Source organism: Heterodontus francisci, chromosome 7 (assembly GCF_036365525.1).
Source record: "Heterodontus francisci isolate sHetFra1 chromosome 7, sHetFra1.hap1, whole genome shotgun sequence".
NCBI classification, from domain to species: Eukaryota; Metazoa; Chordata; class Chondrichthyes; order Heterodontiformes; family Heterodontidae; genus Heterodontus; species Heterodontus francisci.
In genome coordinates this window covers 1,426,248-1,444,130 of record NC_090377.1, presented here as the reverse complement: position 1 = coordinate 1,444,130, position 17,883 = coordinate 1,426,248, and the positions used below count along the sequence as shown (strand labels likewise).

At 51.0% G+C, this 17,883-nt stretch overlaps 1 protein-coding gene across 1 annotated transcript in view; it reads right to left on the bottom strand.

The window, feature by feature from the left end:
* Positions 1-17,883, bottom strand: part of LOC137371810 (unconventional myosin-X-like) — a 518,005-nt gene that overhangs the window by 421,049 nt on the left and 79,073 nt on the right. The window contains exon 5 of the mRNA XM_068034697.1: positions 17,222-17,356. Coding sequence (XP_067890798.1) covers positions 17,222-17,356 — 135 coding nt within the window. The remainder of the gene's footprint in view (positions 1-17,221; positions 17,357-17,883) is intronic.

Genomic DNA, 17,883 nt, shown 5'->3' with positions numbered 1-17,883 from the left:
GTGTGAGGAACTGTACCCCAGTGAGAGTCAGTGTGTGTGGAACTGTACCCCAGTGAGAGTCAGTGTGTGTGGAACTGTACCCCAGTGAGAGTCAGTGTGTGAGGAACTGTACCCCAGTGAGAGTCAGTGTGTGGAACTGTACCCCAGTGAGAGTCAGTGTGTGTGGAACTGTGCCCCAGTGAGAGTCAGTGTGTGAGGAACTGTACCCCAGTGAGAGTCAGTGTGTGGAACTGTACCCCAGTGAGAGTCAGTGTGTGTGGAACTGAACCCCAGTGAGATCCAGTGTGTGTGGAACTGTACCCCAGTGAGAGTCAGTGTGTGGAACTGTACCCCAGTGAGAGTCAGTGTGTGAGGAACTGTACCCCAGTGAGAGTCAGTGTGTGGAACTGTACCCCAGTGAGAGTCAGTGTGTGTGGAACTGAACCCCAGTGAGAGTCAGTGTGTGTGGACCTGTACCCCAGTGAGAGTCAGTGTGTGGAACTGTACCCCAGTGAGAGTCAGTGTGTGAGGAACTGTACCCCAGTGAGAGTCAGTGTGTGTAACTGTATCCCAGTGAGTGTCAGTGTGTGAGGAACTGTACCCCAGTGAGAGTCAGTGTGTGGAACTGTACCCCAGTGAGACTCAGTGTGTGTGGAACTGTACCCCAGTGAGAGTCAGTGTGTGAGGAACTGTACCCCAGTGAGAGTCAGTGTGTGGAACTGTACCCCAGTGAGAGTCAGTGTGTGAGGAACTGTACCCCAGTGAGATTCAGTGTGTGTGGAACTGTATCCCAGTGAGAGTCAGTGTGTGAGGAACTGTACCCCAGTGAGAGTCACTGTGTGGAACTGTACCCCAGTGAGAGTCAGTGTGTGTAACTGTATCCCAGTGAGAGTCAGTGTGTGAGGAACTGTACCCCAGTGAGAGTCAGTGTGTGAGGAACTGTACCCCAGTGAGAGTCAGTGTGTGGAACTGTACCCCAGTGAGAGTCAGTATGTGGAACTGTATCCCAGTGAGAGTGAGTGTGTGAGGAACTGTACCCCAGTGAGAGTCAGTGTGTGTGGAACTGTACCCCAGTGAGAGTCAGTGTGTGTGGAACTGTACCCCAGTGAGAGTCAGTGTGTGAGGAACTGTACCCCAGTGAGAGTCAGTGTGTGGAACTGTACCCCAGTGAGAGTCAGTGTGTGTGGAACTGTGCCCCAGTGAGAGTCAGTGTGTGAGGAACTGTACCCCAGTGAGAGTCAGTGTGTGTGGAACTGTACCCCAGTGAGAGTCAGTGTGTGGAACTGTACCCCAGTGAGAGTCAGTGTGTGAGGAACTGTACCCCAGTGAGAGTCAGTGTGTGGAACTGTACCCCAGTGAGAGTCAGTGTGTGAGGAACTGCACCCCAGTGAGAGTCAGTGTGTGAGGAACTGCACCCCAGTGAGAGTCAGTGTGTGTGGAACTGTACCCCAGTGAGAGTCAGTGTGTGGAACTGTACCCCAGTGAGAGTCAGTGTGTGAGGAACTGCACCCCAGTGAGAGTCAGTGTGTGAAACTGTACCCCAGTGAGAGTCAGTGTGTGTGGAACTGTACCCCAGTGAGAGTCAGTGTGTGGAACTGTACCCCAGTGAGAGTCAGTGTGTGAGGAACTGCACTCCAGTGAGAGTCAGTGTGTGTGGAACTGTACCCCAGTGAGAGTCAGTGTGTGAGGAACTGTACCCCAGTGAGAGTCAGTGTGTGAGGAACTGTACCCCAGTGAGAGTCAGTGTGTGTGGAACTGTACCCCAGTGAGAGTCAGTGTGTGGAACTGTACCCCAGTGAGAGTCAGTGTGTGAGGAACTGTACCCCAGTGAGAGTCAGTGTGTGGAACTGTACCCCAGTGAGAGTCAGTGTGTGAGGAACTGCACCCCAGTGAGAGTCAGTGTGTGAGGAACTGCACCCCAGTGAGAGTCAGTGTGTGTGGAACTGTACCCCAGTGAGAGTCAGTGTGTGGAACTGTACCCCAGTGAGAGTCAGTGTGTGAGGAACTGCACCCCAGTGAGAGTCAGTGTTTGTGGAACTGTACCCCAGTGAGAGTCAGTATGTGGAACTGTACCCCAGTGAGAGTCAGTGTGTGAGGAACTGTACCCCAGTGAGAGTCAGTGTGTATGGAACTGTACCCCAGTGAGAGTCAGTGTGTGAGGAACTGTACCCCAGTGAGAGTCAGTGTGTGGAACTGTACCCCAGTGAGAGTGAGTGTGTGAGGAACTGCACCCCAGTGAGAGTCAGTGTGTGAAACTGTACCCCAGTGAGAGTCAGTGTGTGAGGAACTGTCCCCCAGTGAGAGTCAGTGTGTGGAACTGTACCCCAGTGAGAGTCAGTGTATGAGGAACTGCACCCCAGTGAGAGTCAGTGTGTGTGGAACTGTACCCCAGTGAGAGTCAGTATGTGTGGAACTGTACCCCAGTGAGAGTCAGTGTGTGTGGAAATGTACCCCAGTGAGAGTCAGTGTGTGTGGAGCTGTACCCCAGTGAGAGTCAGTATGCGAGGAACTGTACCCCAGTGAGAGTCAGTGTGTGGAACTGTACCCCAGTGAGAGTCAGTGTGTGAGGAACTGTACCCCACTGAGAGTCAGTGTGAGTGGAACTGTACCCCAGTGAGAGTCAGTGTGTGGAACTGTACCCCTGTGAGAGTCAGTGTGTGAGGAACTGTACCCCAGTGAGAGTCAGTGTGTGGAACTGTACCCCAGTGAGAGTCAGTGTGTGAGGAACTGCACCCCAGTGAGAGTCAGTGTGTGAGGAACTGCACCCCAGTGAGAGTCAGTGTGTGAGGAACTGCACCCCAGTGAGAGTCAGTGTGTGTGGAACTGTACCCCAGTGAGAGTCAGTGTGTGTGGAAATGTACCCCAGTGAGAGTCAGTGTGTGTGGAAATGTACCCCAGTGAGAGTCAGTGTCTGTGGAACTGTACCCCAGTGAGAGTCAGTGTGTGGAACTGTACCCCAGTGAGAGTCATTGGGTGTGGAACTGTACCCCAGTGAGAGTCAGTGTGTGTGGAACTGTACTCCAGTGAGAGTAAGTATGTGTGGAACTGTACCCCAGTTTGAGTCAGTGTGTGTGGAACTGTACCCCAGTGAGAGTCGGTGTGTGTGGAACTGTACCCCAGTGAGAGTCGGTGTGTGTGGAACTGTATCCCAGTGAGAGTCAGTGTGTGTGGAACTGTACCCCAGTGAGAGTCAGCGTGTGTGGAACTGTACCCCAGTGAGAATCAGTGTGTGTGGAACTGTACCCCAGTGAGAGTCAGTGTGTGTGGAACTGTACCCCAGTGAGAGTCAGTGTGTGTGGAACTGTACCCCAGTCAGAGTCAGTGTGTGCGAAACTGTACTCCAATGAGAGTCAGTGTGTGTGGAACTGTACCCCAGTGAGAGTCAGTGTGTGGAACTGTACCCCAGTGAGAGTCAGTGTGTGTGGATCTGTACCCCAGTGAGAGTCAGTGTGTGTGAAACTGTACTCCAGTGAGAGTCAGTGAGTGTGAAACTGCACCCCAATGAGAGTCAGTGTGTGTGAAACTGCACCCCAATGAGAGTCAGTGTGTGTGAAACTGTACTCCAGTGAGAGTCAGTGTGTGTGAAACTGCACCCCAATGAGAGTCAGTGGGTGTGGAACTGTACTCCAGTGAGAGTCAGTGTGTGAGGAACTGCACCCAAGTGAGAGTCAGTGTGTGGAACTGTACCCCAGTGAGAGTCAGTGTGTGAGGAACTGCACCCAAGTGAGAGTCAGTGTGTGTGGAACTGTACTCCAGTGAGAGTCAGTGTGTGAGGAACTGTACCCCAGTGAGAGTCAGTGTGTGTGGAACTGTACCCCAGTGAGAGTCAGTGTGTGTGGAACTGTACTCCAGTGAGAGTCAGTGTGTGAGGAACTGCACCCAAGTGAGAGTCAGTGTGTGTGGAACTGTACTCCAGTGAGAGTCAGTGTGTGAGGAACTGCACCCAAGTGAGAGTCAGTGTGTGTGGAACTGTACTCCAGTGAGAGTCAGTGTGTGTGGAACTGTACTCCAGTGAGAGTCAGTGTGTGAGGAACTGTACCCCAGTGAGAGTCAGTGTGTGTGGAACTGTACCCCAGTGAGAGTCAGTGTGTGGAACTGTACCCCAGTGAGAGTCAGTGTGTGAGGAACTGTACCCCAGTGTGAGTCAGTGTGTGTGGAACTGTACCCCAGTGAGAGTCAGTGTGTGTGGAAATGTACCCCAGTGAGAGTCAGTGTGTGTGGAGCTGTACCCCAGTGAGAGCCAGTGTGTGTGGAAATGTACCGCAGTGAGAGTCAGTGTGTGTGGAAATGTACCCCAGTGAGAGTCAGTGTGTGTGGAAATGTACCCCAGTGAGAGTCAGTGTCTGTGGAACTGTACCCCAGTGAGAGTCAGTGTGTGGAACTGTACCCCAGTGAGAGTCATTGGGTGTGGAACTGTACCCCAGTGAGAGTCAGTGTGTGTGGAACTGTACTCCAGTGAGAGTAAGTATGTGTGGAACTGTACCCCAGTGACAGTCAGTGTGTGTGGAACTGTACCCCAGTGAGAGTCGGTGTGTGTGGAACTGTACCCCAGTGAGAGTCAGTGTGTGTGGAACTGTACTCCAGTGAGAGTCAGTGTGTGTGTGAAACTGCACCCCAATGAGAGTCAGTGTGTGTGTTGAACTGTACCCCAGTGAGAGTCAGTATGTGTGGAACTGTACCCCAGTGAGAGTCAGTGTGTGTGGAAATGTACCCCAGTGAGAGTCAGTGTGTGTGGAGCTGTACCCCAGTGAGAGTCAGTGTGTGAGGAACTGTACCCCAGTGAGAGTCAGTGTGTGGAACTGTACCCCAGTGAGAGTCAGTGTGTGAGGAACTGTACCCCACTGAGAGTCAGTGTGAGTGGAACTGTACCCCAGTGAGAGTCAGTGTGTGGAACTGTACCCCAGTGAGAGTCAGTGTGTGAGGAACTGTACCCCAGTGAGAGTCAGTGTGTGTGGAACTGTACCCCAGTGAGAGTCAGTGTGTGGAACTGTACCCCAGTGAGAGTCAGTGTGTGAGGAACTGCACCCCAGTGAGAGTCAGTGTGTGAGGAACTGCACCCCAGTGAGAGTCAGTGTGTGTGGAACTGTACCCCAGTGAGAGTCAGTGTGTGTGGAAATGTACCCCAGTGAGAGTCAGTGTGTGTGGAAATGTACCCCAGTGAGAGTCAGTGTCTGTGGAACTGTACCCCAGTGAGAGTCAGTGTGTGGAACTGTACCCCAGTGAGAGTCATTGGGTGTGGAACTGTACCCCAGTGAGAGTCAGTGTGTGTGGAACTGTACTCCAGTGAGAGTAAGTATGTGTGGAACTGTACCCCAGTGAGAGTCAGTGTGTGTGGAACTGTACCCCAGTGAGAGTCGGTGTGTGTGGAACTGTACCCCAGTGAGAGTCGGTGTGTGTGGAACTGCATCCCAGTGAGAGTCAGTGTGTGTGGAACTGTACCCCAGTGAGAGTCAGCGTGTGTGGAACTGTACCCCAGTAAGAATCAGTGTGTGTGGAACTGTACCCCAGTGAGAGTCAGTGTGTGTGGAACTGTACCCCAGTGAGAGTCAGTGTGTGTGGAACTGTACCCCAGTCAGAGTCAGTGTGTGCGAAACTGTACTCCAATGAGAGTCAGTGTGTGTGGAACTGTACCCCAGTGAGAGTCAGTGTGTGGAACTGTACCCCAGTGAGAGTCAGTGTGTGTGGATCTGTACCCCAGTGAGAGTCAGTGTGTGTGAAACTGTACTCCAGTGAGAGTCAGTGAGTGTGAAACTGCACCCCAATGAGAGTCAGTGTGTGTGAAACTGTACCCCAGTGAGAGTCAGTGTGTGGAACTGTACCCCAGTGAGAGTCAGTGTGTGAGGAACTGCACCCCAGTGAGAGTCAGTGTGTGAAACTGTACCCCAGTGAGAGTCAGTGTGTGTGGAACTGTACCCCAGTGAGAGTCAGTGTGTGGAACTGTACCCCAGTGAGAGTCAGTGTGTGAGGAACTGCACTCCAGTGAGAGTCAGTGTGTGTGGAACTGTACCCCAGTGAGAGTCAGTGTGTGAGGAACTGTACCCCAGTGAGAGTCAGTGTGTGAGGAACTGTACCCCAGTGAGAGTCAGTGTGTGTGGAACTGTACCCCAGTGAGAGTCAGTGTGTGGAACTGTACCCCAGTGAGAGTCAGTGTGTGAGGAACTGTACCCCAGTGAGAGTCAGAGTGTGGAACTGTACCCCAGTGAGAGTCAGTGTGTGAGGAACTGCACCCCAGTGAGAGTCAGTGTGTGAGGAACTGCACCCCAGTGAGAGTCAGTGTGTGTGGAACTGTACCCCAGTGAGAGTCAGTGTGTGGAACTGTACCCCAGTGAGAGTCAGTGTGTGAGGAACTGCACCCCAGTGAGAGTCAGTGTTTGTGGAACTGTACCCCAGTGAGAGTCAGTATGTGGAACTGTACCCCAGTGAGAGTCAGTGTGTGAGGAACTGTACCCCAGTGAGAGTCAGTGTGTATGGAACTGTACCCCAGTGAGAGTCAGTGTGTGAGGAACTGTACCCCAGTGAGAGTCAGTGTGTGGAACTGTACCCCAGTGAGAGTGAGTGTGTGAGGAACTGCACCCCAGTGAGAGTCAGTGTGTGAAACTGTACCCCAGTGAGAGTCAGTGTGTGAGGAACTGTCCCCCAGTGAGAGTCAGTGTGTGGAACTGTACCCCAGTGAGAGTCAGTGTATGAGGAACTGCACCCCAGTGAGAGTCAGTGTGTGTGGAACTGTACCCCAGTGAGAGTCAGTATGTGTGGAACTGTACCCCAGTGAGAGTCAGTGTGTGTGGAAATGTACCCCAGTGAGAGTCAGTGTGTGTGGAGCTGTACCCCAGTGAGAGTCAGTATGCGAGGAACTGTACCCCAGTGAGAGTCAGTGTGTGGAACTGGACCCCAGTGAGAGTCAGTGTGTGAGGAACTGTACCCCACTGAGAGTCAGTGTGAGTGGAACTGTACCCCAGTGAGAGTCAGTGTGTGGAACTGTACCCCTGTGAGAGTCAGTGTGTGAGGAACTGTACCCCAGTGAGAGTCAGTGTGTGGAACTGTACCCCAGTGAGAGTCAGTGTGTGAGGAACTGCACCCCAGTGAGAGTCAGTGTGTGAGGAACTGCACCCCAGTGAGAGTCAGTGTGTGAGGAACTGCACCCCAGTGAGAGTCAGTGTGTGTGGAACTGTACCCCAGTGAGAGTCAGTGTGTGTGGAAATGTACCCCAGTGAGAGTCAGTGTGTGTGGAAATGTACCCCAGTGAGAGTCAGTGTCTGTGGAACTGTACCCCAGTGAGAGTCAGTGTGTGGAACTGTACCCCAGTGAGAGTCATTGGGTGTGGAACTGTACCCCAGTGAGAGTCAGTGTGTGTGGAACTGTACTCCAGTGAGAGTAAGTATGTGTGGAACTGTACCCCAGTGAGAGTCAGTGTGTGTGGAACTGTACCCCAGTGAGAGTCGGTGTGTGTGGAACTGTACCCCAGTGAGAGTCGGTGTGTGTGGAACTGTATCCCAGTGAGAGTCAGTGTGTGTGGAACTGTACCCCAGTGAGAGTCAGCGTGTGTGGAACTGTACCCCAGTGAGAATCAGTGTGTGTGGAACTGTACCCCAGTGAGAGTCAGTGTGTGTGGAACTGTACCCCAGTGAGAGTCAGTGTGTGTGGAACTGTACCCCAGTCAGAGTCAGTGTGTGCGAAACTGTACTCCAATGAGAGTCAGTGTGTGTGGAACTGTACCCCAGTGAGAGTCAGTGTGTGGAACTGTACCCCAGTGAGAGTCAGTGTGTGTGGATCTGTACCCCAGTGAGAGTCAGTGAGTGTGAAACTGCACCCCAATGAGAGTCAGTGTGTGTGAAACTGTACTCCAGTGAGAGTCAGTGTGTGTGAAACTGCACCCCAATGAGAGTCAGTGGGTGTGGAACTGTACTCCAGTGAGAGTCAGTGTGTGTGAAACTGTACCCCAGTGAGAGTCAGTGTGTGTGGAACTGTACCCCAGTCAGAGTCAGTGTGTGCGAAACTGTACTCCAATGAGAGTCAGTGTGTGTGGAACTGTACCCCAGTGAGAGTCAGTGTGTGGAACTGTACCCCAGTGAGAGTCAGTGTGTGTGGATCTGTACCCCAGTGAGAGTCAGTGTGTGTGAAACTGTACTCCAGTGAGAGTCAGTGAGTGTGAAACTGCACCCCAATGAGAGTCAGTGTGTGTGAAACTGCACCCCAATGAGAGTCAGTGTGTGTGAAACTGTACTCCAGTGAGAGTCAGTGTGTGTGAAACTGCACCCCAATGAGAGTCAGTGGGTGTGGAACTGTACTCCAGTGAGAGTCAGTGTGTGAGGAACTGCACCCAAGTGAGAGTCAGTGTGTGGAACTGTACCCCAGTGAGAGTCAGTGTGTGAGGAACTGCACCCAAGTGAGAGTCAGTGTGTGGAACTGTACTCCAGTGAGAGTCAGTGTGTGAGGAACTGTACCCCAGTGAGAGTCAGTGTGTGTGGAACTGTACCCCAGTGAGAGTCAGTGTGTGGAACTGTACCCCAGTGAGAGTCAGTGTGTGAGGAACTGTACCCCAGTGTGAGTCAGTGTGTGTGGAACTGTACCCCAGTGAGAGTCAGTGTGTGTGGAAATGTACCCCAGTGAGAGTCAGTGTGTGTGGAGCTGTACCCCAGTGAGAGCCAGTGTGTGTGGAAATGTACCGCAGTGAGAGTCAGTGTGTGTGGAAATGTACCCCAGTGAGAGTCAGTGTGTGTGGAAATGTACCCCAGTGAGAGTCAGTGTCTGTGGAACTGTACCCCAGTGAGAGTCAGTGTGTGGAACTGTACCCCAGTGAGAGTCATTGGGTGTGGAACTGTACCCCAGTGAGAGTCAGTGTGTGTGGAACTGTACTCCAGTGAGAGTAAGTATGTGTGGAACTGTACCCCAGTGACAGTCAGTGTGTGTGGAACTGTACCCCAGTGAGAGTCGGTGTGTGTGGAACTGTACCCCAGTGAGAGTCAGTGTGTGTGGAACTGTACTCCAGTGAGAGTCAGTGTGTGTGTGAAACTGCACCCCAATGAGAGTCAGTGTGTGTGTTGAACTGTACCCCAGTGAGAGTCAGTATGTGTGGAACTGTACCCCAGTGAGAGTCAGTGTGTGTGGAAATGTACCCCAGTGAGAGTCAGTGTGTGTGGAGCTGTACCCCAGTGAGAGTCAGTGTGTGAGGAACTGTACCCCAGTGAGAGTCAGTGTGTGGAACTGTACCCCAGTGAGAGTCAGTGTGTGAGGAACTGTACCCCACTGAGAGTCAGTGTGAGTGGAACTGTACCCCAGTGAGAGTCAGTGTGTGGAACTGTACCCCAGTGAGAGTCAGTGTGTGAGGAACTGTACCCCAGTGAGAGTCAGTGTGTGTGGAACTGTACCCCAGTGAGAGTCAGTGTGTGGAACTGTACCCCAGTGAGAGTCAGTGTGTGAGGAACTGCACCCCAGTGAGAGTCAGTGTGTGAGGAACTGCACCCCAGTGAGAGTCAGTGTGTGTGGAACTGTACCCCAGTGAGAGTCAGTGTGTGTGGAAATGTACCCCAGTGAGAGTCAGTGTGTGTGGAAATGTACCCCAGTGAGAGTCAGTGTCTGTGGAACTGTACCCCAGTGAGAGTCAGTGTGTGGAACTGTACCCCAGTGAGAGTCATTGGGTGTGGAACTGTACCCCAGTGAGAGTCAGTGTGTGTGGAACTGTACTCCAGTGAGAGTAAGTATGTGTGGAACTGTACCCCAGTGAGAGTCAGTGTGTGTGGAACTGTACCCCAGTGAGAGTCGGTGTGTGTGGAACTGTACCCCAGTGAGAGTCGGTGTGTGTGGAACTGCATCCCAGTGAGAGTCAGTGTGTGTGGAACTGTACCCCAGTGAGAGTCAGCGTGTGTGGAACTGTACCCCAGTAAGAATCAGTGTGTGTGGAACTGTACCCCAGTGAGAGTCAGTGTGTGTGGAACTGTACCCCAGTGAGAGTCAGTGTGTGTGGAACTGTACCCCAGTCAGAGTCAGTGTGTGCGAAACTGTACTCCAATGAGAGTCAGTGTGTGTGGAACTGTACCCCAGTGAGAGTCAGTGTGTGGAACTGTACCCCAGTGAGAGTCAGTGTGTGTGGATCTGTACCCCAGTGAGAGTCAGTGTGTGTGAAACTGTACTCCAGTGAGAGTCAGTGAGTGTGAAACTGCACCCCAATGAGAGTCAGTGTGTGTGAAACTGTACCCCAATGAGAGTCAGTGGGTGTGGAACTGTACTCCAGTGAGAGTCAGTGTGTGTGAAACTGTACCCCAGTGAGAGTCAGTGTGTGTGGAACTGTACCCCAGTCAGAGTCAGTGTGTGCGAAACTGTACTCCAATGAGAGTCAGTGTGTGTGGAACTGTACCCCAGTGAGAGTCAGTGTGTGGAACTGTACCCCAGTGAGAGTCAGTGTGTGTGGATCTGTACCCCAGTGAGAGTCAGTGTGTGTGAAACTGTACTCCAGTGAGAGTCAGTGAGTGTGAAACTGCACCCCAATGAGAGTCAGTGTGTGTGAAACTGCACCCCAATGAGAGTCAGTGTGTGTGAAACTGTACTCCAGTGAGAGTCAGTGTGTGAGGAACTGCACCCCAGTGAGAGTCAGTGTGTGTGGAACTGTACCCCAGTGAGAGTCAGTGTGTGGAACTGTACCCCAGTGAGAGTCAGTGTGTGAGGAACTGTACCCCAGTGAGAGTCAGTGTGTGTGGAACTGTACCCCAGTGAGAGTCAGTGTGTGTGGAAATGTACCCCAGTGAGAGTCAGTGTGTGTGGAGCTGTACCCCAGTGAGAGCCAGTGTGTGTGGAAATGTACCGCAGTGAGAGTCAGTGTGTGTGGAAATGTACCCCAGTGAGAGTCAGTGTGTGTGGAAATGTACCCCAGTGAGAGTCAGTGTCTGTGGAACTGTACCCCAGTGAGAGTCAGTGTGTGGAACTGTACCCCAGTGAGAGTCATTGGGTGTGGAACTGTACCCCAGTGAGAGTCAGTGTGTGTGGAACTGTACTCCAGTGAGAGTAAGTATGTGTGGAACTGTACCCCAGTGACAGTCAGTGTGTGTGGAACTGTACCCCAGTGAGAGTCAGTGTGTGTGGAACTGTACCCCAGTGAGAGTCAGTGTGTGTGGAACTGTACTCCAGTGAGAGTCAGTGTGTGTGTGAAACTGCACCCCAATGAGAGTCAGTGTGTGTGTTGAACTGTACCCCAGTAAGAGTCAGTGTGTGTGAAACTGTACTCCAGTGAGAGTCAGTGTGTGTGAAACTGCACCCCAATGAGAGTCAGTGTGTGTGGAACTGTACCCCAGTGAGAGTCAGTGTGTGGAACTGTACCCCAGTGAGAGTCAGTGTGTGTGGATCTGTACCCCAGTGAGAGTCAGTGTGTGTGAAACTGTACTCCAGTGAGAGTCAGTGAGTGTGAAACTGCACCCCAATGAGAGTCAGTGGGTGTGGAACTGTACTCCAGTGAGAGTCAGTGTGTGTGAAACTGCACCCCAATGAGAGTCAGTGGGTGTGGAACTGTACTCCAGTGAGAGTCAGTGTGTGTGGAAATGTACCCAAATGAGAGTCAGTGGGTGTGGAACTGAGGTCCCGGAGGACTGGAGAATTGCTAATGTTGTCCCCTTGTTTAAGAAGGGTAGCAGGGATAATCCAGGTAATTATAGACCGGTGAGCCTGACGTCAGTGGTACGGAAGCTTCTGGAGAAGATACTGAGGGATAGGATCTATTGCCATTTGGAAGAAAATGGGCTTATCAGTGATAGGCAACATGGTTTTGTGCAGGGAAGGTCATGTCTTACCAACTTAATAGAATTCTTTGAGGAAGTGACAAAGTTGATTGATGAGGGAAGGGCTGTAGATGTCATATACATGGACTTCAGTAAGGCGTTTGATAAGGTTCCCCATGGTCGGTTGATGGAGAAAGTGAAGTCGCATGGGGTCCAGGGTGTACTAGCTAGATGGATAAAGAACTGGCTGGGCAACAGGAGACAGAGAGTAGCAGTGGAAGGGTGTTTCTCAAAATGGAGACGAGTGACCAGTGGTGTTCCACAGAGATCCGTGCTGGGACCACTGTTGTTTGTGATATACATTAATGATTTGGAGGAAAGTATAGGGGGACTGATTAGCAAGTTTGCAGACGACACTAAGATTGGTGGAGTAGCAGATAGTGAAGGGGACTGTCAGAGAATACAGCAGAATATAGATAGATTGGAGAGTTGGGCAGAGAAATGGCAGATGGAATTCAATCTGGGCAAATGCGAGGTGATGCATTTTGGAAGATCCAATTCAAGAGTGAACTAGACAGTAAAAAACAAAGAACAAAGAACAAAGATAATTACAGCACAGGAACAGGCCCTTCGGCCCTCCAAGCCTGCGCCGATCCAGATCCTCTCTCTAAACATGTCGCCTATTTTCTAAGGTTCTGTATCTCTTTTCTTCCTGCCCATTCATGTATCTGTCTAGATACATCTTAAAAGACTCCATCGTGCCCGCATCTACCACCTCCGCTGGCAATGCGTTCCAGGTGCCCACCACCCTCTGCGTAAAGAACTTTCCACGCATATCCCCCCTAAACATTTCCCCTTTCACTTTGAACTCGTGTCCTCTAGTAATTGAAACCCCCACTCTGGGAAAAAGCCTCTTGCTATCCACCCTGTCTATACCTCTCATGATTTTGTACACCTCAATCAGGTCCCCCCTCAACCTCCGTCTTTCTAATGAAAATAATCCTAATCTACTCAACCTCTCTTCATAGCTAGCGCCCTCCATACCAGGCAACATCCTGGTGAACCTCCTCTGCACCCTCTCCAAAGCATCCACATCCTTTTGATAATGTGGCGACCAGAACTGTACGCAGTATTCCAAATGTGGCCGAACCAAAGTCCTATACAACTGTAACATGACCTGCCAACTCTTGTACTCAATGCCCTGTCCGATGAAGGAAAGCATGCCGTATGCCTTCTTGACCACTCTATTTACCTGCGTTGCCACCTTCAGGGAACAGTGGACCTGAACACCCAAATCTCTCTGGACATCAATTTTCCCCAGGAATTTTCCATTTACTGTATAGTTCACTCTTGAATTGGATCTTCCAAAATGCATCACCTCGCATTTGCCCTGATTGAACTCCATCTGCCATTTCTCTGCCCAACTCTCTAATCTATCTATATTCTGCTGTATTGTCTCACAGTCCCCTTCACTATCTGCTACTCCACCAATCTTAGTGTCGTCTGCAAACTTGCTAATCAGTCCACCTATACTTTCCTCCAAATCATTAATGTATATCACAAACAACAGTGGTCCCAGCACGGATCCCTGTGGAACACCACTGGTCACACGTCTCCATTTTGAGAAACTCCCTTCTACTGCTACTCTCTGTCTCCTGTTGCCCAGCCAGTTCTTTATCCATCTAGCTAGTACACCTTGGACCCCAAGCGCCTTCACTTTCTCCATCAGCCTGCCATGGGGAACCTTATCAAACGCCTTACTGAAGTCCATGTATATGACATCGACAGCCCTTCCCTCATCAATCAAATGGAAAAGTCCTGGGGAAAATTGATGTACAGAGAGATTTGGGTGTTCAGGTCCATTGTTCCCTGAAGGTGGCAACGCAGGTCAATAGAGTGGTCAAGAAGGCATACGGCATGCTTTCCTTCATCTGACGGGGTATTGAGTACAAGAGTTGGCAGGTCATGTTACAGTTGTATAGGACTTTGGTTCGGCCACATTTGGAATACTGCGTGTAGTTCTGGTCGCCACATTACCAAAAGGATGTAGATGCTTTGGAGAGGGTGCAGAGGAGTTTCACCAGGATGTTGCCTGGTATGGAGGGCGCTAGCTATGAAGAGAGGTTGAGTAGATTAGGATTATTTTCATTGGAAAGACGGAGGTTGAGGGGGGACCTGATTGAGGTGCACAAAATCATGAGAGGTATAGATAGGGTGGATAGCAAGAAGCTTTTTCCCAGAGTGGGGGATTCAATTACTAGGGATCACGAGTTCAAAGTGAGAGGGGAAAAGTTTAGGGGGGATATGCGTGGAAAGTTCTTTACGCAGAGGGTGGTGGGTGCCTGGAACGCGTTGCCAGCGGAGGTGGTAGACGCGGGTACGATAGCGTTTTTTAAGATGTATCTAGACAGATACATGAATGGGCAGGAAGCAAAGAGATACAGACCCTTAGAAAATAGGCGACAGGTTTAGATAGAGGATCTGGATCGGCGCAGGCTTGGTGGGCCGAAGGACCTGTTCCTGTGCTGTAATTTTCTTTGTTTCTTTGTTCTTTGTACCCCAGTGAGAGTCAGTGTGTGTGGAACTGTACCCCAGTGAGAATCAGTGTGTGTGGAACTGTCCCCCAGTGAGAGTCAGTGTGTGTGGAAATGTAGCCCAGTGAGAGTCAGTGTGTGGAACTGTACCCCAGTGAGAGTCAGTGTGTGTGGGACTGCACTCCAGTGAGAGTCAGTGTGTGTGAAACTGTACCCCAGTGAGAGTCAGTGTGTGTGTGGAACTGTACTCCAGTGAGAGTCAGTGTGTGTGGAACTGTACTCCAGTGGGAGTCAGTGTGTGTGGAACTGTACTCCAGTCAGACTCATTGTGTGGAACTGTACCCCAGTGAGAGTCAGTGTGTGTGGAACTGTATCCGAGTGAGAGTCAGTGCATGTGGAACTGTACCCCAGTGAGAGTCAGTATGTGTGAAACATTACCCCAGGAAGAGTCAGTGTGTGTGGAACTGTACCCCAGTGAGAGTCGGTGTGTGTGGAACGGTACCCCAGTGAGAGTCGGTGTGTGTGGAACTGTACCCGAGTGAGAGTCAGTGTGTGTGTGAAACCGCACCCCAATGAGAGTCAGTGTGTGTGGAACTGTATCCCAGTGAGAGTCATTGTGTGTGGAACTGTAACCCAGTGAGAGTCAGTGTGTGTGGAACTGTACCCCTGTGAGAGTCAGTGTGTGTGGAACTGTACTCCAGTGAGAGTCAGTGTGTGTGAAACTGCACCCCAATGAGAGTCAGTGTGTGTGGAACTGTACCCCAGTGAGAGACAGTGAGTGTGGAACTGTACCCCAGTGATAGTCAGTATGTGTGGAATTGTACCCCAGTGAGAGTCAGTGTGTGTGGAACTGTCCCCCAGTGAGAGTCAGTGTGTGTGGAACTGTACCCCAGTGAGAGTCAGTGTCTGGAACTGTACCCCAGTGAGAGTCAGTGTGTGTGGAACTGTACCCCAGTGAGAGTCAGTGTGTGTGGAACTGTACTCCAGTGAGAGTCGGTGTGTGTGGAACTGTACTCCAGTGAGAGTCAGTGTGTGTGAAACTGCACCCCAGTGAGAGACAGTGAGTGTGGAACTGTACCCCAGTGAGAGTCAGTGTGTGTGGAACTGTACCCCAGTGAGAGTCAGTGTGTGGAACTGTATCCCAGTGAGAGTCAGTGTGTGTGGAACTGAACCCCAGTGAGAGACAGTGTGTGTGGAACTGTACCCCAGTGAGAGTCAGTGTGTGTGGAACTGTACCCCAGTGAGAGTCAGTGTGTGTGGAACTGTACCCCAGTGAGAGTCAGTGTGTGTGGAACTGTACTCCAGTGAGAGTCGGTGTGTGTGGAACTGTACTCCAGTGAGAGTCAGTGTGTGTGAAACTGCACCCCAGTGAGAGACAGTGAGTGTGGAACTGTACCCCAGTGAGAGTCAGTGTGTGTGGAACTGTACCCCAGTGAGAGTCAGTGTGTGGAACTGTATCCCAGTGAGAGTCAGTGTGTGTGGAACTGTACCCCAGTGAGAGTCAGTGTGTGTGAAACTATACCCCAGTGAGAGTCAGTGTGTGTGAAACTGTACCCCAGTGAGAGTCAGTGTGTGGAACTGTACCCCAGTGACAGTCAGTTTGTGTGGAACTGTATCCCAGTGAGAGTCGGTGTGTGTGGAACTGTATCCCACTGAGAGTCAGTGGGTGTGGAACTGTACCCCACTGAGAGTCAGTGTGTGTGGGATTGTACCCCGGTGAGAGTCAGTGTGTGTGGAACTGTACCCCAGTGAGAGTCAGTGTCTGGAACTGTACCCCAGTGAGAGTCAGTGTGTGTGGAACTGTACCCCAGTGAGAGTCAGTGTGTGTGGAACTGTACCCCAGTGAGAGTCAGTGTGTGTGGAACTGTACTCCAGTGAGAGTCGGTGTGTGTGGAACTGTACTCCAGTGAGAGTCAGTGTGTGTGAAACTGCACCCCAGTGAGAGACAGTGAGTGTGGAACTGTACCCCAGTGAGAGTCAGTGTGTGTGGAACTGTACCCCAGTGAGAGTCAGTGTGTGGAACTGTATCCCAGTGAGAGTCAGTGTGTGTGGAACTGTACCCCAGTGAGAGACAGTGTGTGTGGAACTGTACCCCAGTGAGAGTCAGTGTGTGTGGAACTGTACCCCAGTGAGAGTCAGTGTGTGTGGAACTGTACCCCAGTGAGAGTCAGTGTGTGTGGAACTGTACTCCAGTGAGAGTCGGTGTGTGTGGAACTGTACTCCAGTGAGAGTCAGTGTGTGTGAAACTGCACCCCAGTGAGAGACAGTGAGTGTGGAACTGTACCCCAGTGAGAGTCAGTGTGTGTGGAACTGTACCCCAGTGAGAGTCAGTGTGTGTGAAACTATACCCCAGTGAGAGTCAGTGTGTGTGAAACTGTACCCCAGTGAGAGTCAGTGTGTGTGGAACTGTATCCCAGTGAGAGTCAGTGTGTGTGGAACTGTACCCCAGTGAGAGTCAGTGTGTGTGAAACTATACCCCAGTGAGAGTCAGTGTGTGTGAAACTGTACCCCAGTGAGAGTCAGTGTGTGTGGAACTGAACCCCAGTGAGAGTCAGTGTGTGTGGAACTGTATCCCAGTGAGAGTCAGTGTGTGTGGAACTGTACCCCAGTGAGAGTCAGTGTGTGTGAAACTATACCCCAGTGAGAGTCAGTGTGTGTGAAACTGTACCCCAGTGAGAGTCAGTGTGTGGAACTGTACCCCAGTGACAGTCAGTTTGTGTGGAACTGTATCCCAGTGAGAGTCGGTGTGTGTGGAACTGTATCCCACTGAGAGTCAGTGGGTGTGGAACTGTACCCCACTGAGAGTCAGTGTGTGTGGGATTGTACCCCGGTGCGAGTCAGTGTGTATTAATAAAGGAGCACCATTTTTTGGAAGGCTGAGTACTGGGATTTGGAGGATTGCTCTTTTGGAGTGACAGCAAAGATGCTTTTTCCTCCTTCTGTGATATTAAGTTGTACAATGTGCAGGAACTGCACAGCAATGAGATACATGCTCAGTGTCTGTACCTGCTCCCCAGGATGGCTTGTTCCACATGTGTGCTCTTCTCATGGGCTGTTGCTCCCGGTGATCTCTGGCTCATGACCGACAGAAACTGGAGCAGTAGCTTTGTACTCTCCGTCTTTCCAGCTCCACTCTCCCCACTGTGCAGGTCACAGGTGACAAGTTGGGGAATAAAACATTCATAAGTTAGACCATCTCTTGCTGTACTTTATTTAGGCAGTTTTCTCATTCGGGGACAGATGTATTCTGGTTGTTACTGGACAAATAATCCAGAAAGCAATTTTCAATTTTGGAAAGTGTGAAAATAGATAAGTTCCCTGGGCCAGATGGGATTTATCCTAGGATTCTCTGGGAAGCTAGGGAGGAGATTGCAGAGCCTTTGTCCTTGATCTTTCTGTTGTCATTGTCGACAGGAATAGTGCCGGAAGACTGGAGGATAGCAAATGTTGTCCCCTTGTTCAAGAAGGGGAGTAGAGACAGCCCTTGTAATTATAGACCTGTGAGCCTTACTTCAGTTGTGGGTAAAATGTTGGAAAAGGTTATAAGAGACAGGATTTATAATCATCTTGAAAAGAATAAGTTCATTAGTGATAGTCAGCACGGTTTTGTGACGGGTAGGTCGTGCCTCACAAACCTTATTGAGTTTTTCGAGAAGGTGACCAAACAG